Genomic DNA, 17,681 nt, shown 5'->3' with positions numbered 1-17,681 from the left:
TCTAAGTGCTTTCTTTTTGTGCAGCCACCTCCCAAGATCCTTTGAAATAAGAATTTACAAATGTCAGTCTTCACAAATTAAGAATGTAGAAAAAATCATCCACAAGGGCAGTCATTTGACACAAGCAGCAACACCTTGACATAATCTGCGTGGCCTTTTGATACTGTTAGTGATAAATTATTTCAGTGTCCAGTCAGGGATGCTGGAAGTGTGTCATTTTCTCTACCAAATCTCTGTGTGTTGTTGGGTTGGCAGCGTGGCTGAACAGTTGGGCGCTTTTCTGGCAGAGATGAAGCTGGTCTTCCCACAGGCTTTCTGGTGTTCTGTTGCCACATACGTGCATTGTTCTGATGCTGGAGCCTGTGTTGAGAACCTCTCTGCTACCTCTTTAACAATGTTTAGCCTTGTGCAGCCATGCTTGTCTCTCTATGCCTTTCTGCCTGGGTTAAATCCAGTTCAGAGTGCCTGTTGAGGGAGTTAAATGGTCACTGGCTCATGTAATGTATAAAAACCAGGGCATGAATTATGATATTGGCTGGTTTAAACAATAACAGATCAGAACTGGAAGCCCTGCCCCTTCAATGTCACGACATGAGTAAAGGCTAATGCTTTGTCAGGCTTTAAAACTGTTACTTGGACACTTTGACCCTTAGATCCAGTTATTGTATGAGAGGGGGCCACAATAGGGTGAGAGAATCCTCTCAGTGAAATAGTATTTGTTGCCAGGGCACTGAAACCTGCCCACCCACGTATGTCATCATGACAACCTGCTCGCATTGTTTCCACTACATCAAGCAGTCCATTGGCTAGTGGTCCTGCTCTTGAACAAAACAGTACTCTGCGATGACATAGTGATTTATAAACAGCACAGCGATTGCTTTTTTTCCTCCCGCTGCTGTTACACAGCTGTTAAGCAGATGCTGTTTGTACCAATTTAGAAGCTAGTGCCTTGTTTGTCAACACCGGTTTGGAAATTCATTCTTTATACTAGGACAGTGTTATAGAATGCACTGGCTCTGCTGGATGGGCAAAGCAGCAAGGGCAGGGATGCACAGAGGAAGTAAATATTCACAGAATTTGTCTTGAGCAGTCACTGGCCTTTGTAATAATAATTGACAAGAGCTTATAAAGAAGCAACTTGCTCAAATCATCGTCTTTTGGGACGACACAAGCAGGCTGGTCTGAGTGATGAGATGTCAGGGACTCAGTGTTCGTGCTGAACGGATCAGACAGTGAATTTATTCTATATAAATTGACTGCTGCTAATGCTCAGAAGTACAGTAGAAACGGGGCCACATGCACCCCTGGCTTTACTTACCATTAAACAGCACTAACAAGACTGCCCCATGTGTCTTAACAATTTACATTTAGCTAAGGGAGAGTTTTAAGACATCTGGTCAAATAGACAGAAATGAGAAGATGTTATTTTTGTATGAGGGATTCATTTAATTACTTCATTATATGTGAGACAGTAGTACTGATTAGAGGCAAGAGGAGGACAGAAGGAGGAGAGGCATAAAGGATGGCCTTGTGTGGGGAGCTGTGAGGGATGAATCTGGGGGTTTCAGGGGGGATAGCTTGATGTGACTGAGCCAGATGCTGTAGGGAGAAGGAGAGGACTCTGTGCTGTGTGGAGAATGATGGCTTACGTGGCGCAGTAAGGGTGCCCCTCTACTGTTTGTAAAAACAAGACCATCACACTCCATCTTGCCGCTCCCGCAGGAGCCAAGCCTCCAGGCTGATTTATGGCCCACAAACTGAATTGGCTGGCTGGGATGACAGCAGAGCTTGGACTCTCCCTAGTGAGTAGTGTAGGAGGCTGCTTGGCCAAGCTTCGGCCTCAGCTGGCCGTAGAGCTGTCCTCGTATAGGACAGACTAGAAGTTAAGCTCCATTCACTGTGTTAGGATCAGACAGGACCAAGCCTGTTAGGCCTTAGGTGTGTTGTAGACTCTTTGTAGCCACAGACAACAGTCAACCTCTATTCTGTTCGCGCTATACTTTCAGTTTTTTTTCCTCCCCTGTGATCCTTTTCATCAGCGTCTGCATCACAGGTTCCATCAAGACTCTGTAGTAACAATTTAGATATAATCAATCTTTGCCACGTGACTGCCTGGATGGAAAATTAATATGGAGAGCAATTAGAAAACAGCCATCTCACTGTCAGGTACTCTAGAATACCAAGAGCAGAGCAGGAAATATATAGCAACAAATAAAAACCTCCTGCGGACCACTCAGACATGGTCTCAATAATTTTAACTTTCTGTAAATGTAGTTTCTAAAGATTTTAGATCTGTCTCCTCATACTGCAGCGAAAACAAGGTCATGGCGTAATGATAGAGTTGGTGTTTACTGTTTCAGTCAACAGAGCTGAATAACTGTCGTGAGACTGTAGACAGGTTCTGTTTGATAGCTTTGTCACGGCATTTTAATGGGGTTCAACATCAAAGACAACGAGGAAACAACAGGAAATCAAAGGGAATCTGTAAAGTCTATGTAGGCCACAAGAAAAATATATCTGTTTTAAATTGCTCTAAATTATTAAATTTCTTAGTGTCTACATCACAAGAAGATGCACATAATGCTGTCTGTGTAGGAGTATCTATTTTCATATGACAAAAAGAATCAGGATGTTGGTTGTCAGTGCTACAACAAAAATGTCAGCATACAGATGGAAATACAAAAAGTAGTTTAAGACATTCCTTGTAAAATGATTTATCATGCCACACTGCTGTTCCACATTCTTTTAAGGGTTCATCTGTTTTAAAACCAAACTGACTGAATTGTGTCGTACCGCAAGCACCCATGGCCTTGTGGTTTCAGTTAAACTGAGACATCCAGGTTAAAGATTTTGTCACCTGAATTTGTGCCCAGATTAACTCAGCCCTGTTTCTGGTCTTCCAGTCTGGCTGCTTACACTCATTTGGAGGGATTACATCAAGGTTGGGGCTGCATGTGCTACTTTTGGAGGGCTAAGCGCCTGTGTTTTCCAAGCCTGATTCCATGTGCTAGCTAAACAAGACGTAGAACAGCTGGTGAAAGCTTGAGAAAATTTTCAGGGAGTTGCTTTTGTTTATGAGCACATCCCTTTGCTTTTGTGTAAAAGGATTTTAGTCTTTTTTGTTATTCCTCTTTTTTTTTTTTTTACATCAGCAACAAACAATTCAGATTCAGATTCTTTTATTGTCATTCAACATAGCATCAGAGATACACTGCAGAATGACATCACGATGCATTTTGGCCACGATAAAAACAGTTGGATGAATATCCTAAAGGGAATATAAAAAGAATAAACAATCAGCTGTATAACATGAAGGGATCATTAAATCCCTTTATGCACACAGGTAAATTGAGCAATGGGCTAGTCAGGTTGTGGGATTTCCAATCAGAAGCTAAATATGTGTTTGGTATAAGTTTAAGTTCAGATGCCTTGTCTGATTGAGCGACAGCGACAGGTCTGAATCTGCTGCTGGCAGGCTGCATTATTCAGATGAAATGGCACAGAATGTGTGGGTTTGCTCTCAGTGCTGATGCAAAGTGAAGCTATTCCAGGTAACCACAAACAGAAAAACATGGACAGCAGTATCATGAGGATTTGGCTTTCGCATTTGAAGTGGCAATATTTATTATTTTCCAGTGCTTGCACCTGTTTAAGGTGCTCCCATGTGCCTTTGCCAGCCTTTTGACCTTAATTCAGTATTAAAGTGCAGTATGTCTGATTTAATGGCCGTGCCTTGCTGCATGTACATGGATTCTTTTAGATTTTTTTATTCCATTAGATTGCATTGTATTCTAAATGCACAACCCAAAAAACACCTCCCCAGTAATTAACTTGAAATCATGTTGCCAACGACATCCTGCTCTGTGCTGTTCTCTAAGTCTGTTCCTGGAAGTGATTGGCAAGCCTATTTTCCTGACTTTTCCTGATGACTTTGAATACACACTCTCAGCAGGAGGTGCCTTCGCTGCCTTCTATTCTGTACTTTCTGACTTCCAAACCTAAGTGCTGCTGTAAAAAGCTTCAGATTCATCTCTTACTATTACAGTTGGCTTTGGTTTTTTCTTTTTTTAATAGGAAGAGATTATGTTTTGTCAGAGGTCAATGGCCTGCACTTATTTTTTAATTTAAATTTTCTCTCAGTATTTTTGTGCGTCTTTTAGCGCAACATCTGCGCTATCTTTATGAAGCTCTGAGCAGAGGCAGGATGTGTGTTAATAGCACTTGGCTTTTGTAACATTGTCATTTACAACCCAGTTGCTCTCGCAAAGACCCCTAAAGGAAAGAAGAGAAAAGGGCTTTCACTGCATATGCATGCACTGCTAAGTAGAGAGCATGCAACTTGTGTGTATTTCTTTGTGCCGCAAGGCTTTTCATGCCTCAGAGAGGGCTTTAGGCTATAGAAATAAGCCAACAAAGTGTTTAGAGGAAATTGCATTCATTACGAAGATGCTTGCAAATTTATAATCATTGGAGAAAAAGAATGGCTTAGTCAAATATGTCATAAAAGATTTTGCAGGAATTTTCCAGTAACTGTGTATGGCTGAAATGTATGTTACAATATCTAACTGGATATTTCACAAAGATGTCCTATGCATCGTTAAAGTTCAAGAAAATGCATAAAAAATGTATAATTTTGAAGCTCAATCACTGAAAAAGTTATTGAACATGAGAATTTGAAATCGCATAAAAGCTGCTTTTGTTGTGAACACTCTAATCACGCTTTTTTAACATTTATATATTTATTTTTCATTCATCGCCCTCCATTATGGTTTTGATACCTGACTTTTGTTGTGATTGCATTATTACACGCTGATTGGATATCTTTAAACAAAACGCCCAGCTTAATGCCTTTTGTCTCCTTGATTGCTGCCATTGCAGTTACATGGACCAATCAGCCAGTATTCAAATTAACATGCACAGCGACTCTAACTGGTAAAAAATATTCTGTTTTTGCGTTTTAGCCTCAGAAACTGATATTAAATGTAGAGCTGGTTTGCATCATTGTGTATAATGTGTATAACACTGTGAGTATCTATTTCACTTATTCAATATTTCATACCAAACATCAAATTACATGTTAACCCTAGCTGTGACTGTAGACTACATGTTAGATCCTGGGTAAGATGCCAATCCATGAAATGAAACATGCATGATCCGCCAAGTTCCCGTCTTTGTTTCTGGACTCCAACAGCCCTTGATCCTCTTTACTCACTCAGTCATTTAGTTACCATGTTATCTGTCAGACCCATCGGATTATTCTTTATGAGAGACAGCTTTGGCATATCTGCCCCTGAAAAGCCTGTCTCCAATCTTTAAATATCGATCCCCAGGGCCTTAGCAGAGGTGCCTCTCATGAGTGCGGAAAAGAAGGGAGAAAAACAGATCATTAGTGATTTTAATTAGGTGATCTGTCAAGCTGCGATTGCCAGATGTAAGCGTGTGCATTTGGGTCGATCACAATCCTTCTCACAATCCCTTCTTGTCATCCCAGGCCTCAGGAAGGGAAGATGTCTGCTGCTGGGAATGAAACAAGCAGTAGGGGAGCACAGAAATATGTCACTGTGTATGTGTGTGGCAGGTTCTCTAAATGGAAAACAGTGAAGTTGCAAAGAGGAATGTTCTATTTTCTCACATCAGATCATTTTTAAAATACTACTTATGATGTGATGTAATGAATGGAATCATCTTCATAATTAGAGGATATCCAACTCATATTTTCAATGTCAAAGTGTGCACAGGGACAAAAAATAAATAAAAAACATTGCATCATTTAAATTTAATTAAGAGACAGTAACATGTATTTGTTGCAAATGATTATGCAAAAATGTTCTTGAAAGTTCTTCCTCCAACACAACAAAGTGCAGCACAGTTATACAGACTCAGACAAATCTTTTTTTCACTCCAGCGTTAAACATCATTACATATTTATAACTCGGCGCCAGATGACAGAGACAGAGAGGGAGCCAGATATGAACCAGGCAGCAACGACGCAACTTGTCTGGTGTTTTTCTATGAGATATCTGATTGCACTGTTTAAACCTGCTTTTTATCTAATGTTGCTAGAGAAAACGCAATTATACAAGAGCTGCAAATGGACTTTTGATTTAACAATACATAATTTAATTGGCACATTAGATGTGCCCCAAACAGTCCGCCCCTTTTATCAGTGAGTGGTGCTAAAGGGACTGCAGTCGTGAGTAGATGGACTGCAATACAAGAAATGCAAATCATTCAGAGACGTCTAACTTAACCTTTTTGGAATAAAGCAAACTTCATCATTTTTTTGTTTATTTCCTTTATTACTTCACGACGCACATTAAACAAATGAAGGCTGTATGGGAGAAATATCACAATGAATTCTGGGTAAAGCTAAGCTAGTTTTTTTAAACATTTCTAACAAACTGATTTCTTCTTATTTTTGTGTTTGTGTCCTCAGATCCCGGTGAGGGTTTTCATTGTCAGGACGAGTGTCGCATCCTAGGTCACTCCGATCGCTGTTGGATGCCTCGTGTTCCAATCCCTGCTCGTGCCAAGTCACCGGAGCATGCTCGTAATGTCATTGCTTTGTCTATCGAGGCCACCACAGTGGATGTGCCGCACTTTGAGGATGGCACTATCAAGAGGACTTTTGCCACCTTTGGCAAGGATGGGCCTGAGGATGTGGAACGGGGAGAGATAAAAGGAAAGCGGACTCAGGAGTCTCAGGTGTGTAGCCCCAAGGCCAATGGAGGGGCTGTTCGCGAAGCTGGCAATGGTCGTGAGGCTGCCAGCCCTATTACTTCCCCGGTGCACCTCAAGAGCCCCGTATCCAAGCCGTCATCTGCCTACAATACTCTGAAATGTCGTGATGCAGAGCGAATTGCCAACCACAGCCTGCTGCGGCAGCCGGAGGGAAAGGACAGTGAGCCGGCTGTTAGGGAGATCAATACGCTTCTCCACGATGGCCGGGACAAGGAATCCCCCACCAGCAAGCGCCTGAAGGACATTGTGCTTTAGCAAGCTTCTCAATGACACACACCAACACATATACAGTGTAAACTCGCATATATATAAATATATCTATATCCGCAATAGCTGTGTGTACACAGAAGAAAGTCAGGCTGTGGACGTGTAGAGACACACCCCTTTGCAGTATACAAAATTCAAGAACCAGCTTGGGCTGATGATAATGAACTGTAGTATGCTGCAGCTAGTTGTGTGCTCAAGCCCAGGTAGTGGATGTGGCTTTGTTGTAGTCGCAGTACTTTTTTCTTGTTTGCTTTTGTTCAGTTTTCTTTCTATCAGTCTGCAATGAGTGAACAGGCAGGTTACTGTTGACTGCATGGACACGGCCAGTGGAGCTCTCCAGCCCTTGAGCCAAAGCAGGACACACTCCATGTTTGGACACCTGAGGTGCCAATTCATACGTACAGTTTATGCCTTTTGAACTACTTTTTTATCACAAAGTGACATTTGCCTTCTTTGGTTTTGCAGTGTGTTTTAGCTGCCAAAATCGCTCTTTGTTCCTTTGTATAGTGAGCTCTGTCACTGTAATAAACTACCACAGATATTCACAAAATTCCTCTAAAAATGTTGATTCACACCTTCAGCAGTTTCCAGTGCATTTGGGAGAGGGACCAAGAGGCCTTGGTCTCATTTGCGCCTCTCTCTGACTAATAAAGAAACCTTCTCTGCATTTCTCTAAGGACATCTTGGTGTCATCAGACTGTGAGGTCCTTACAGTATTTATATTTTATCACGGATGGAGCTAAATGAACTCTCGCTGCCTGCCAAGCCGCTCTGAGCACTGGAAGTGAGACAGACAGACCTTCGTGTTCAAAATGAGTTGTATGAAAAAAAAAAAACATACTGCTTTTGAAATCTCCTGTGCCCAATCTTGATTGTAGCCGGTGGAGCACAAATTAGAGCTTTGTGCTTTGGTCTTGTACTTTTTTTGACTTTTGACTATGGGGCTAGGATAGAAGGGATCGTCACTCATGTCTTGCTATGTGAAACTCTGTATAGGGTTTACTATTATCATTTTTAATAACCTGTTGTTATGTGACAATCCCTTTAATGTTTTGTTTCAAGAGAAAAAATGAATAAACATTGGTGTTCAACTGAAGCTACAGTAGCGTTTGTTACACAAACACAAAAATAAAAAAAAACATATATGCCAAAATATATTTTATAAATAATTTAAAATGTATAATGAGAATATTTAATGCTGTGTAGTTATTTTATGAGTAAGTTATACTTGAAATTAACTTGCTTTTGTTCATTTGTCTTCTGCTTTTATATTGAAACTGATTTGTTTTGTTTTTTATTTCAAAAATGAATTTGGATTATTTTTTTGTTTACTGTGTGATCCCTGGCAACCGTTGACTTGCAGTCTACCTTGTTGTAAAGAGTTTCTTATTGGTCAGTTCTTGTGCCATCCAGTTTCTGTGTGGGCTACTAGAAAATATGAAAAAAAAAAAAAAAAAAAAAAAAAAGACAGAAAATCCACAACAAAAAAGCGATTTCAGCACCAACATTAGTGTGTCAGTTCAATGAGCTTAGAGTGAGATAGCAAAAGAAACCAAAAAAGACATAAACCATACAGGTCACAGGATGTTGCTTAATCTTTGCATCTAAAGAGGAGAAAGAACAGCTTCCAGTGTTGTTAAGGCTATAAATGGGTTCCTCCTGGAGGTTGGCTCTCCTATTGGACCCAATCAAGTTCAAACAAGATTTTTTTTTTTCAGATCTGACTGAGGACATTCTGACGTATAGACTAGCTTTACTCAGCACTGTTGTCACCCTTTGCCATCTGTGTTCAGCTGATCTTAAAGATCACAAAGAGAAAGCTGAGACCACAGTGGTAGAAACAGGGCTCTCCCGTCATTCGTGCACCACACTACACACTGGGTGAAATCCTGTTTGGTCAAAATAAGGTCTTGGAGGAACCGTGTTGCACATCAGCAATGTGGTTTGATGTTGCTTTGCAGTATGTACAATGTGGAAAAATATGAATGAAAATGGACAAATTGCATACAACAAACTAGATCTTGTAGCTGAATGTTTTGCTGGTCTCACCCATGGCTTCTGGCAACATGAAAATCGGAATAATCACTGAATGTATACAGCAGCTTATAATTAAACTATTAAATGTTCTCTGCTTTGTTTCCTTGTCTTTACTTGACACAAGTGAAGTGGAACTGAAACATGCCTAAACAGCATCATGCACATGTAAGTGTATGTATACTGGAATCAAGATCAGGGGCCAGTCTAATGAATCAGACCACAGGCAGGAGGCAATGCCACAATCAGAGAAATGCAACTTTTAATTTTGGTTCTCACAAACCAGAACAAAAGAGGACAAATTAATCAAAACCAAGAAAGATTTATGTTTATATGTATGGAAACTAAACTTGATTAACTCAAATAATTCAGAAGAAACAATATGGAAGGTGAGTGCAGCACGTGTCTAAGTTTCCACTGTTAAATAAATCTAGTTTACAATCTGTAATATGATGTGAATGTGAACCTATCCTAGAAACAGCATGATAACTCCCTGATGAAATCTCTGCCAAAGCCAGTTCCAGGTCACAATAATCATTTCAACTCCATCTCATGAAAGATTGTAAAATACTTACTTGGTCCACAGAAAACAATGTAGCAATTTCACAACAGCAACTAAAAAACATACATTAGCCACGATTTCCTTCCTCAGTTCTCTACCACGAGACAGTTCCTGTAGAGCTTCTGATGAAGTTGATACATACTACGTGATGATGTCTACAGCTGCCACAGTTAATTAGGACACAAATTCCATGAAAGGGTGGAAGGATTTGGTGGTCAATGTTGAGCTCTTTGCTATCTCCATTTGAGTGACAGATCGCTGGTTGAAATCTGTCCTTTCTCTTCTCTACCTCAGCTGTACTTCCAGGATTATGTACTTCTCCACTTTGCTTCGACCTGCTAAAGGTTAAGGTTAAAAGGTTACATAGTAAGATTTAAATGTTCAGGAAAATATGGATAGGATTAGAAAACTATACAGTGTCATGTACCTATAGAGTGCTACAGAAATATTGTCATCTCATGATCTTTAAGCCTGGATTTTGAAAATACTACATTGGAGATGTGGACAAATGATAATGATAGTTCACATTTTCTGGTGAGTCTGAGCTGATTATTCCACCAGCACGGCGCCCACTCAAAGCATGCTTGCTCAGGACTAGTTGTGGCTCTTTCACAATGAAAGAAGAGTTAGCGAGCTTTGAGAACTGAAACCTTATTATTGGGCTTGACTTAAGCATTGCTAACCATGTCAAACAAAATTGATGGACGAATAGTCAGAAAATTTTAATTTATACGGTAATATGCATGTATTTATTCGAGTGTGTGGTAAAAATTTTAGGCTGTACTTGTAACAATGACGAGGCCAATGCCATAGGAATGGAGTGTGTTGAAAAATTTCTATCTCAAAGATTAGGGTGTGTGTGTTTGTGTGAGTTGTTGCTAACATAAAAAAGTGAGCCTCAGCAGCAGAGCTAATGATGCTAACCGAAACAGTCATTGCTAAGTTCTATCCATCTTTTATAAACCTGCTTTGTTTTGTTCAGGGTCGCGGGCTGGCTTAAGGAAATAAAAACAATTAAATAGAACTTCCTGATTACACCAGTATACACATTCTACGTGTAAAGTCACAGGTGTTTTTTGCTAGTACTGATGTCCCTGATCTTACTGTTGCCATACAAATATAAGGGTGTTTTCAGTTCACATTCTGCCTATGAGACTCCAGTTTGAGGCTATGATACAACAAATGTTTTCCCACTTTCTTGTATTTATTCATTGTCTTTCAGTGTCTCACATCTTTACACATCACAACTACAAGGTTATGGTGAGGCACACCGACTCCTGGTTACATCAGAGTTATCAAAATACTTGGTTATGGTTAGGAATCAAAGCTATGTGGTTAAGGTTTGGAAAAGATCACAATTTGGGCTTGAATATATTCTTTCCCAAAGCTCACAATGTATGACTAGACACCTCATTGGCAGTAAAAAGACACAAGCTGATTGATTAAGATCATATGTGAAAGGGTTGTACATGACATTCTTGATTGCATTCAATTTAAAATGTTATTCAAACTGAAAATATCTTAGTGTGGGTAAAGACTGTCTTGAGAAAGAGTTGTAGTTTTAAACACACTGCAAAGACCCTCTGATAAGGAATTACCCCTGAGAGCATCATTAAAAATGTATCATGAAAGTACAATATATAACAACTTCTGACTAACAAACAAGGACCTCGCTGCTGCACTACCTTGGGATCCCAGCAATACATCCACTTAATGTGAGAATGAACTTCTGTAAAGTGAAGAACAAACACAGGCAGACAGTCCTTTATCGTTAAATACAATCACCTTCGTTCTTTCCCATTAATTCCAAAGCAGACATTTGGGAATGTTCCAACAAGTGTGCGTTAGTGTATACACTCCTCATTTGGTTGAGTCTTTTACACAGGCCATTTTTCAGACATCTAAAATCCCCAAATGCTTCTCAAAGCACTATAATGTAGTCGCTGATGAGGGGCATGTTGCCTGTCATCGAGGCTTTATTTCCACTGGTGGTTAATGTGCTTTTGCAGCCAACAGTATGACGTCATTAAAACACCAGATCCAGCTTGAAATATCAATTTAATAGTCAACTTTGAGCTGAAAGGTCTAAAAGCTATGAAATAAGTTGGGAGGCAAGACGGAGCCTGATTCTTTCTCTGCGAGTCTCCAACACCATCATTGACATTTTCACTCAATAAAGGCTCCACTTTTCACCTCCCCCACAGACAGCAGATATTTCTCTTGAGTAAGTTTGTATGGATTGATAAAAGGAAGCAAAGAAAAGATGTGGAACAGGACACATTCCTGCACTAGAAAGAGAAGGAAGCAAACAAGTGAGGGGAAACACACAGCTGCCACACAGCTGCCCTCTATGATAAGAAAAAGAGGCTGGCTTCATTTCTATAATTAATTTGCCATTCCCTCTATCCCCCCTGGTGGAGCCAACATGAAAGCTGGTCTGAAAGCGTACTTGCTAACACATCCATTAGTCTATAAGGAGGATCTTGTTTCTTCCAGCTAAGTTCTCTTCTCATGGGCAATACCACTATTCCATCCCTGCCCCACTCATATGAATTACTCATGCCCTTTCAGCAGTGTTTAGACCCCTGGGTTTCCATAACAAACTTGCCTGAACCAAAGGTACAGTCCTGTCCCCACTGAAAGGCAAAATAATTTGAAAGAAACCACTCTCATTATCATTAACCTTAAAAACTGACTTAGTAGCATAATGTTGCAGTTACTCTATAGTACACACAATATATGTGAAAAACTTTCTTAACAACCTAACATACCCCTTAGCCGAACCTCATTTACAATGCAGGATACACATATTTAATTACCCTTGGTACATGTTGGTCATGGAGAGTATTATACATTATGGTAAGATTTATACCAAAGGTTACCAGGACACACATCCCATTAATATCCTATTAATGTTTCAATTATCATGTTGTAAAATGAGGAGAGGGGTTAACATAGAACAATTAAAATGATTTATTTCTAATGCAGACTTGCATTGACAAAGAGCAGGAGGAGGGCCTGCAGCTTTACGTTCCTTCAAGACAAAATTGTTTGTCGCCTGTTCTTTTGAGTGAGATCCACCCTCAACCAACCCCCAATCAGCCACACTGATAGCTCTTGCTCTAGTGACCTCATTCTATCAAAAGGGCTTGCAGCTGCGACTGCCCCATTATGACCAACAACTCCGTTCACTAACCTCTCGTGGAAGTTCCCCGTGGGATTAGGTGACAGCCAACATGTCTGACAAACTGAAGCAATTTACCAGTCCATGCACTAAAGCCTTTTGTAATCACTGAGTATCAGAGTTGTTCCAAAAAGGATGTTAGAAAATATTCAGTTGATTTCATCGTAAATGGTAAACTTTTGTGACAGTTTCTTGTCAGCAAATATAGAAAAACGCATTGATTCAGTTGAAAACATTATCTGATGTTATGACGAGAGAGTCCAGTGGGACCATGAGGAGATGTCTGTTTCCCATACACAAACATCATCTGCACAGGAAGATATTCTGTCTTCATTCCTTTACAGTTTTATACATTATTTTTATTCTAAGCACGCAAATTAGACACTTTCTACATTTACAACTGTCTTCTATCCTAGGAGTATGTGCTGATTTAGCCAAAATGTTGAATTCAGTATCCAGAATGCAAAAAAAAAAAGACAGAAAAAGTGTGTAGTGAACTCATATATATCTGAAGGACATACTATGTTAGTGGGTAGAGGGTGCTTTCAAATAATGCCTGTGACTTTAGGCAGTTCAGATTGACATCTTTTCGCATTTTTTTCACTCAAAAGACGATGAATTGGTCAAGACTTCAGAGTAACTGCAGACAAGTTAAGTGCAGCAAGAAAAATATATATTTTTTTACTTTGACATCCAATCTTTCACATTCAAACTACCAAACTGTAATCAATTATCTTTAAAGAAAAGCGCTTTCATTTCTTTAGTCTTTGGGCAGTTTTCCTCAATCAAGCACTTTATATATTCTATAGGTCAGCCACCAAACAGATAATCATTTACTCCTTAGATCCAAACCTTTAAGCAAGATGATTATCATCCCTGCTGGAGAGAAATCGCATTGTCCCTGAGCAGAGTTCACCTAGCTTTGTATGTGTTCTAAAACCACACTTACACTGCATGGTGGGTGACACGTTCAGACTTTGCCAGCCTTAAGGTTTCGCTGTAGTCACAGTCATTTGAAAGTGGTGAGCTCCAAGAATAGGATATTAGTTTAAAGACTGTACTGAGAGTTTGGAAAAAGTTTTCAGAGATTTTTGGGACTCTCATGGATGTTTCTTACCCTTTTGCAACGGTTGGCGATCTGAACAAGAAGAATAACCTTTTGTTGTAGGTTTCTATTGTGTTGAAGAGGTTAGTCTTTGTAACGGTGGTCATTGCTATCAGTGAGAAGACTGATTACCCTCTGTATCTCCCCACCAGAGCTACATATCTAATAGGCCTGGCCAGTAGCCACTTCCTTTTGTGGTAGTCACAATGGAACTTTGATCGCCATTGAAATGAGCGGCTCAAACAATGGTCTACACATACTGAACAGTGCAGAGCCCTCAGTGAGATGGAGTACAGCGGCTGCCACATTCCTCCAACAAGCTTTAATTGGAAGTGATGCTAGACAGATCATATCATAACCATTAGTGATGTCCTGATAAAAACTGACCTGGGAGCGGCTCTGTAAAGCCTCTTTGTCTGAAAAGACTCAGATGAGCCCCAGGACCCTTCAGCCTGGCATCTCCAGCAGCAATCACAGCCTGACCTCTGTCACCTCTTCCAGCCCTTAATGCCCAGAATGCTGGCTCTGGGGCTGTGGAACAGGGGCAGTTGACCTCCCCTTCTCCAGAGGATAAAAACGCTGATAGCAGGGACAAGAAATTAAAGACTGTGGCCTTTGAAAGCCTCCATTATTGTCAGAGGGAGCACAGCAATGAATCTCACAAGCCTCTCCATGGACATGCATTATCGGAAGGGTGATTATTTGACCTAAAGTCTCTACTTGCCAATAATTTATTTTACTCTGGCACAGGTATATTGTCTGACCTGTTTACCCTCTTGGAATGACAAAAAACACCAACATGTTGAAATTTGGATTATAAGTAGTTTAAAAGCTTTGAGAATTCTTTACAAAGCCCCTTTATTAAGTGTTTAGTCCATCTCAATCTGTTTTTCCATCTCTGTGGAATAATGTCTGTTACAGACATGTACTGGGGACTAAAAAGATTGGATCAATTGTTCCACTGCTACAGTCATCCAGAAAGATGGATTGCAGGCCAAAGTGAAACCAAAATGTGCTGTGAGAAGCTAAAACTAAAGCAGTATGTCACTTCAGATGTCAGCTCTCATGACTAAAACTACTCTCTTGTCAATACAGGAGAGTAAGCTCCTAAAATATGCCACATCTTAAAAAACCTTTGCAGTAGTAAGAGGTCTTTGTTTGCCCAAGATTTACTCCAGTAGCTCTTCTGTTTCCTGTGATCATTTGACAATGAAGTTGCTGTTACAAAAATGAATTGGGATTATGTGTTCTCCAGCACTACAATACCTTTTTATTTGCATCTGTTAGACTTCATTCAATTGCTTTTCTGTGATGTGAAAACATTTTTTTAATGGAAGTGGTACAGTTTAAACATCTGCGTGTGTTTCCTCTGAACAAATAGTGATTTCTTTTTTTTTTTGCCATTACAAAACCAATTTTTGCCTCCAGCGATGGCGTTTCTAATCAGTACTATTTTAAACTCCATATTCAATATCTTGGGCCTAAAATACTATTGCTTTTTATGACTTGTTGGAATGTTTATGATTGTTCATGTATCCTGTGTCGCTTTGGGGTGTTGAACATTGCATGACTGTTTGCACATCCCCAAACAGTCATGTTACAAATTTGTTAATAAATCTTACCAAACGTGGCCTTAAACATCAAACCGACAGTGGGGCATCAGAAATGTCTGGAGCATAGTTTGATTAAAGCACTGATATCAGCTGCTGGATGTTTCAGTGCCCATTGTAAACTGTCAACTGTCCGCAATTTATGACTTCATTTCAATTCAGGATTTCTTCTCATGGCAATTTCACTATTTACCATTAGGCTGGGCACGCATGGTGGAACAGCTTTAGCGAAGTTTAAGAAACTTGGAATCTGGAGTTTGGGGCATGAACTATCAGAACATATAGTTCAACTGCCAGTTGTACCATAAAAGTGACTGAAAATGAGCAAGTACAGAAAGTCCAGTTTAATTTCTCTGCTTTTTTCCTTAGCCAACACAAGACACTTCAGCGACATAACAGAGAGTAGTCTTTCAGTGATGAAATGAAGTGTTGTATAACAAACAGCAAAGTATTGCTTTCTCTGTGTGACCTTGCTAACCTGTTAAGAAACGCTCTTTTTTTCAGCTCCACTACAAAGCTTTCAGTACTTGTGATATGCTTTTGAGGATTACAGTCTTTTCAGGAGGTACTCAGTGTTGTAGATTTGATTTTAGTGGATGAAATTGTCATTTTTCATTTTCCATATTTGCATTCAGTAACAGATTCTGAAAAACACATTCTTACAAATATTAGCAAATCTATCAAAAATTGGCAGTGTAAATTTTAAATTTAAAAGTATTTAGCTATAATGTCATGTAAGGTTCATCTTGGTTGCTATTACTTCATCAGATGTGTGGATGTATTGGACAAAAGTGAATGGATCTGAACATTTTCAAATTTCACCTACAAAAGCATTTGTAGGTGAGTTTGTGCCAACTTCATATACGTACTTGGCTATCCAAATCTAAAGTGTGGCTCAAAGAGGGAAAACAGGTGCTGGTACAAAACACATAAGAAAGATATACTGTATTTCCCTGCGGGCAGAGCAAACAAAGTGGTTTGAACACTATTAGCGATAAAAAGCAGCAATATTAAGACCCACTTGTTTTGTCCAACATGTCACCAAATTAATTTCCCCCTTACGTCCCCTCGTGTGTGTGAGATTAACTTTTAAAAATTGTGATTGTTTTTTTCTGGCACACTCAAAATGTGAGATTGACACTTAAGCTTTCACCAGTTTTTATTCTAAAATCCATTTTTGGTTCCAACCAACCGGTTTGAGCTCTCCACAGATTTGAAACTGATCAATTACTAATTTGTGGTTTTTTTTCTCAAGAAAATACAATCAAATATCAGGCAGCAACACTACTTTATGGGTCTTGTCAGTGTGGATGTTTTTCTAAGCACACAGATATCCTTTACTTATACTATAATCAAATTATAGACTAATTAAGAACATCATATGCAGATAAAATGTTAACATATTTATATAAACATGCAATTTACACATGGATTTATGAAGAAAGGCCAATGTTTTCATAATAAGAGGCTATGGCAAAAAAAGGGAAAAAAGAACCTTGAATTGATGTCACCATTCTGCAGGGAAGAATGAGCGATTACTTGAAGAGCTGAAATTGCAACATTTGTAGAGTACATTTCTCATTGTTCTCTATATTATTTAAATCTCTGAACGAAAGTGAATGGATTGCCTGCAGCTTTGTCTACAGGTGTATGTGTAGCTTCTGGTGCAGCCGGTGGAAGAAATTGGACATGCTTTTTTCAATGAGCCTAAGTTTCAGAAATGGTTCGAAACAGATTTTTCCTCAGCACAAAGGTGGAACATTTAAAAATGCCAGGAATAAAGTATTGGCGGAGAAAGAGAGTACTCTAACTATCATGGCGGGTAGCTCCATCATCAAATACATCTTCACAGATTTCATGTGGGTGGTTTATGTAATTTGTTACTCGACACCAGCATAGTCAGCCCAGCAGTGTATATGTCTACATGCTGTGATATTGTATTCTTCAGTGCTGCATACAATAGCTGAAGATTTATCAACACTTGTGGCCCTACCACTGAATTACTATTCCTGCAGGACATCTTAAACTGCAGTATCCTACAGCTCATACTTTTGTTGTCAAACACCTTCCTCATTGTTACCCAAAGTTTCATTTAAATGTTCAAGCTTCGGTGTTTTATATTTAAATAGATAAAAAACACAATTTTCAGCTTGGAAAGTTGAATTTTGCCTCTTTAGC

At 39.5% G+C, this 17,681-nt stretch overlaps 1 protein-coding gene across 4 annotated transcripts in view; it reads left to right on the top strand.

The window, feature by feature from the left end:
- Positions 1-8,483, top strand: part of pcdh19 (protocadherin 19) — a 53,131-nt gene extending 44,648 nt beyond the window's left edge. For all 4 annotated transcript variants that reach the window (XM_072395390.1, XM_072395388.1, XM_072395389.1 and 1 more), the window contains exon 5: positions 6,437-8,483. In XM_072395390.1, the coding sequence (XP_072251491.1) occupies positions 6,437-6,996 (560 nt within the window). In that variant the 3' untranslated portion in view covers positions 6,997-8,483. The remainder of the gene's footprint in view (positions 1-6,436) is intronic.
- The last annotated feature ends 9,198 nt before the right edge of the window (positions 8,484-17,681 follow it).

Source organism: Leuresthes tenuis, unplaced genomic scaffold, assembly GCF_036924035.1.
Source record: "Leuresthes tenuis unplaced genomic scaffold, fLeuTen1.0.hap1 SCAF_11, whole genome shotgun sequence".
Classification (NCBI taxonomy): Eukaryota; Metazoa; Chordata; class Actinopteri; order Atheriniformes; family Atherinopsidae; genus Leuresthes; species Leuresthes tenuis.
This window is presented reverse-complemented; position numbering and strand designations above follow the sequence as displayed.